This window comes from Prinia subflava, chromosome 4, assembly GCF_021018805.1.
Source record: "Prinia subflava isolate CZ2003 ecotype Zambia chromosome 4, Cam_Psub_1.2, whole genome shotgun sequence".
NCBI lineage: Eukaryota > Metazoa > Chordata > Aves > Passeriformes > Cisticolidae > Prinia > Prinia subflava.
This window is the reverse complement of record NC_086250.1, coordinates 65959732-65964288: the sequence shown is the minus strand read 5'-3', so window position 1 is coordinate 65964288 and position 4557 is coordinate 65959732. Positions and strand designations below refer to the sequence as shown.

General features: G+C 52.5%; 1 protein-coding gene across 1 annotated transcript; it reads right to left on the bottom strand.

The window, feature by feature from the left end:
• Window positions 1–338: 338 nt before the first annotated feature.
• Window positions 339–1910, bottom strand: LOC134549477 (inositol 1,4,5-trisphosphate receptor-interacting protein-like 1). Its single transcript, XM_063395019.1, has one exon. It carries the CDS (start codon window positions 1908–1910, stop codon window positions 339–341), a length of 1572 nt encoding a protein of 523 aa, XP_063251089.1.
• Window positions 1911–4557: the final 2647 nt, after the last annotated feature.

The following is a 4557-nucleotide window of genomic DNA, read 5'->3' as shown; positions in this document are numbered from 1 at the left end:
CTAACTACCCTAAATACTGAACAGGCCAGGTTTCTGTCTTCCAGGCAGTCCAAGCAACCTCCATCAGCTTCACTGTCTTCTCTGAAGATGTGCAAGTGGAGCCAGTTTCTGCCTCACAGGCTTAGGACACATCACTGTTGTAACTGGAAGGTGAAGGGCAAGGCAACTCTGACAAGTGTCTGCACAAGGAGTCCTTGTGCTGCAGCACCTTCCTTCCGCAGGAGCAGGAAAGCAGCTTCAGCATAGCCAGGGACCAAAGCAGTAATTATGCAGCGTTCACGTGGCTGCCACAGGCTGTGAGCCCGCCCAGCAGAGCTCTGTGCAGCAGGGAACTGCTCTCAGTGGCTGCAGAGCAGGACCCAGAGGCGATAGCGCAGCTGACCGTAGGCGTGCATGGCCTGTCTGTGGGCGGCCGGATCTCGTGCCAGGTGCTCAAAGAGGTTGAGCGGCTCCAGCCCTGCCATTGCCGGCGGCATGCTGATCTCGGCAGGAAGCCTCTTGCTGCCCAGCACAAAGGGCTCCAGGCGTTTCAGCTGCAGGCAGCGGCCCAGGTATGCCATGATGCCCCAGAGCCGCTCTGCAAATTCACTCCTGCGCCACCAGGACAGCGGGACGGTGGTCAGCACATGCATGACCATGGTCTTCCAGACAGAGCTGGAAAAACCCGTGCCCCTGAGGAGGCAGGTGAAGACCTGCAGGCATTTCAGGTGCAACATCTCACATGGCACCTGCCTGGCAATGTGCCGGAAGAACTTCACCTCTGCCACAGCGTATGTCTCAGGCCACGCTGTGCTTGGGATGAAGTTGGCCCCGGTGGACCGGCTTCTCCCAAAGATCCTGGGGCTGCCTTTCTGGGCCTCTGTGGTCTGGCTGACCACAAAGATGTCCGAGTCCCCTTGGCGCACCCCAAAGGGCACCTCCACCGTCAGGCTCCTCTGGCCTTGGCTCAGCTGCAATTTGCAGGACCGGCTGCAGGGCTCAACCTCCAAGTGCCAGGAGTCTGACTGAGGCACATGCAGCCACGAGGACTTCACCAACTCATAAAACCAGCGCGAGGTTTTCTCCGCGTCCAGGTAGGAGCCGGTGCACAGCGTCCTTAGGAGACTGCGCTTAGGCTTGCGCTGCAGCTTCTTCTGCGAGTGGTGCAGGAAGCACAACAGCTCCTCGCCCTGCTGCTCCCTCTGGCACGTGCACACCAGTTCCACACGGATGCTGAAGGTCCTTGCTGCCATCTGCCCTGCACTGTTCTCCTCTAGCAGGAAGGCGTGCCCTGGAGGGGGACTCAAGGGCACCAGCACACGGTACACCCCATCCCACTCACGGGGACTCCAACCCTCAAAGGCACTGCCCACCCCAATGGCTTCCCCAGGCACCGGGTACAAACCATTGCTCAAGCTGTCCACAAAGACATTCCTCAAGCTCTCCATTAACTCAGCTGCCACTGAGCAACCTCTCTCCAGCTCCTCCACAGGCCACTGTACACGATCCACTGAAAGGATGCCTTCCCTATTCCCAACATCTCGGGTGTCTTCTCTGTCTTCAACTCCACCACTTCCCATTTTTGCCTTGCCACCATCACTGGCTTCTTTTTCACTGGCAGCCACATTACCTTGTTCGTCTTCTTTTCTATCCTCATGCTTGTTTCCCTCCACACTTACACCATGCCTATCTTCATCCTTGTTTCTATCCTTGCCATCTTGTATCATTTCCTTCTCTTCCTCCTCAGTTGCAGCAAACCCACTATGGTCTGCTTTCTTCCCAAAATCCCTGCTATCTTCCTGCCCATTCCAATAACTGCCCCTCTGTTCCCTGGCATCACTGCTTTCCTGCGCCTTTATGTCCTTGTATTCTTCCTTTCCATCTACATTGTCTTCACCTTCATTTACATCATCATTGTTGCCTGCCTTCATATTTGCACCACTCTTTTTTTCTTCATTTCCATCTCCCTCTTCTTTCTTTGCAGTGTCCTTGTCTTGCTCCATCTGCACATCCATGCCTTCTATGAAATCTTCGCCGTGTCCTTCATTTGCTCCCACAGGACTGCCTTCACTGTCATCTCCACTGCCACTGTCGTCCACATCTACAGTCGCATCAAGGTTTTCTCTCTCTTCCACAGAATCAACACTCCCTTCTTCCTGTTCTTCGCCTTCCTCGCCTTCTAAGGTTGTGCAGGAGCTCCGGTCATTGCTGCTGCTGCTGGCTTGCCAGCTCCTTCTCCTGCAGCTAAACCACAGGCCCAAGAGGAGCAGGACTCCAGCAAGAGCGCAGAATGGCCACTGCTGCAGAGCCCCAAAGAGCGCGGCTCCCCAGCCCAGCTCCTGCTGCTCCGGGGGCCCCTGCTCCAGCTCCTGCAGCAGCCGAGCCATCTCGCGCTGCAGCAGCTCCTGACGCTCCTGCATGCGCCGGTGCGTGGCCTCATCCAGCCCATCGCCAGCAGGCTGCGGGTACTGGATCAGGCTGTGCACCAGCACCAAGAGCAAGGTCAAGAACGCCATGGTCTGCAGGGGGACACACAGAAGGGGTTCAGTGGGGCTGGAATGGAGACACACACTGGGGCCAGGAGCCGCAGGGATGTGGCCGCAGCAAGGACAGGGCCCCCGGCAGCTGGCAGGCGGCAAGGCCTGCACCGCTGCCCCCGCAAGCCCCGGGACCTGAGCAAGGCGCTCCCGCCAGGGGCTGTCCCTGCCTGCAGGGGCAGAACACACGGCCCGGCTGCTGCCCCCTCTGCCCCAGCCCTCCTCCAGCCCCGTGCCCTCACTGCGTGTGCACTCACCGCTTGCCCAAGCTCTCCTGGGGCAGCGGCACCCACTGGGGCCTTTTACAGCTGCCCCCATTGTGACACGGCCCCCGCGCTGTCACAGAGCCCAGAGCGCATCCCAGGCCAGCCCCGCCCGCCGTCCCCAGCACAGCTCGGGGAGCTCAGCATGGCCCTGGCACCCAAAGCCCAACAGACACCAAGTGCAGACCCCTCCCTCGGGAACCTGGGAACCCCAGAGCTTCCCTTGACAAAGGAGGCACAAGTGCCTTCCCACACAACCCTTGTCAAATGTAAATTTGGCTGACATGACTCATGGATGTTCCCAGTATACAGGTGTAGGATTTTATTTATTATTCAGGGTGGAACATTCTTCCTATTAATATTGATATTGATACCTAATGATATTTATTCATATTTACTGTGGTGCTGCATCTCCCCTTTCCCACTCCTTTCCAGGCCACAGTGTATTCTATGAAATACTTGTTAGGTCTCGTCCCTGACACAGCACCTGGGATCAACTCTTTCTTTTTCTTCGGTCATCTCAAGCACACCCGTTCGGAACAATTACTTTGGGGGCAGCATGTGATACCAGCTAATATTTACTGACTGAGTGAGAAATAAAGAAATCCACACTGCTTGAATGATGCACAGGAAGTCGTACCATCATCCACTCTTAAGGCCTACATTTCTATTACACCAACACTGTCCTGCCTCACAGGTCTTTTGTGAAAACAAAGATGTCAGGGTTTCTCTCCTGAATTAGGAACACTCCCAAAGATCTCTTTAGTGACTGACAGCAGATCACACACGACCAACTTATGGTTTGCACAGCAGCGTTAAAATCCTCCGGCCCACACAAACTACTTCTTACAGTAGAGATGGGTGATCAACAGCCTGCCTGAAGAACAGGCAAGCCACTATAATCAGGAAGTCTTAAAATTGAAAAGTCCCTGAAACACAGAACTTCTGAAGTTTACCTCATTGCACGCTAATGTGCTCACCCTCAACAACACATAAAGATGTGCGCACATAAACACATAAAGAGGATGTGGAACTTTTATAACCACAATTTGATAATTTGTTTTAATATTTCAGCTGTGTTGACCATCATAACTTCTGGTTGAATTCAAGGGGCAAAATTAATAGCCCTGCTTTAAAGCGACACAGAAGTGACTGCTGGACACAATCCCCGTTTGAGTCACTTTGTCATCTTTTCAGGAAGCTGCACTGGATGGACATTCTTTAAGAAATGGTGGGTTAAACAAAAAGGACACAATTCAGGCAATTTGAGAAACATCTCTCATTTTATTAATTTTTCAAACATAGATATCCAAATATTAGTGAAAAGCAGTAATAAAAGCAACTACAGGATGGCAGTTCAGTTCCCTAAACTAAAGGTAACTTTGCACAACAGTTATACACTGAAAGCACTAAAGGGCCTCAGGAAGGAATGCTAATCAACAAGTCTTATGAAAACTTGGACTACCTATTCTCCTCGAGTAAAGTGTGTATACTAGGACCTACATCCTTACAAAACCATTAAAGGTAAAGCTCACTGAATAACTCCCTAACAGCTTACGTGTCTGTCTTTGAGGTGATCCAAGCAACCTCTGCTTACAAAACCATCGAAACTACAGCTCTCCCAATATCTACAATATCTACATTAGGTCCCTAACACCCTAGGTTTCTCTCTTGAAACTAATCTAAGCAACATCTCGTTACAAACCATTAACACTACAGACCACTTCATAACTATACTAACTACACTAAATACTGAACAGGCGACGTTTCTGTCTTCC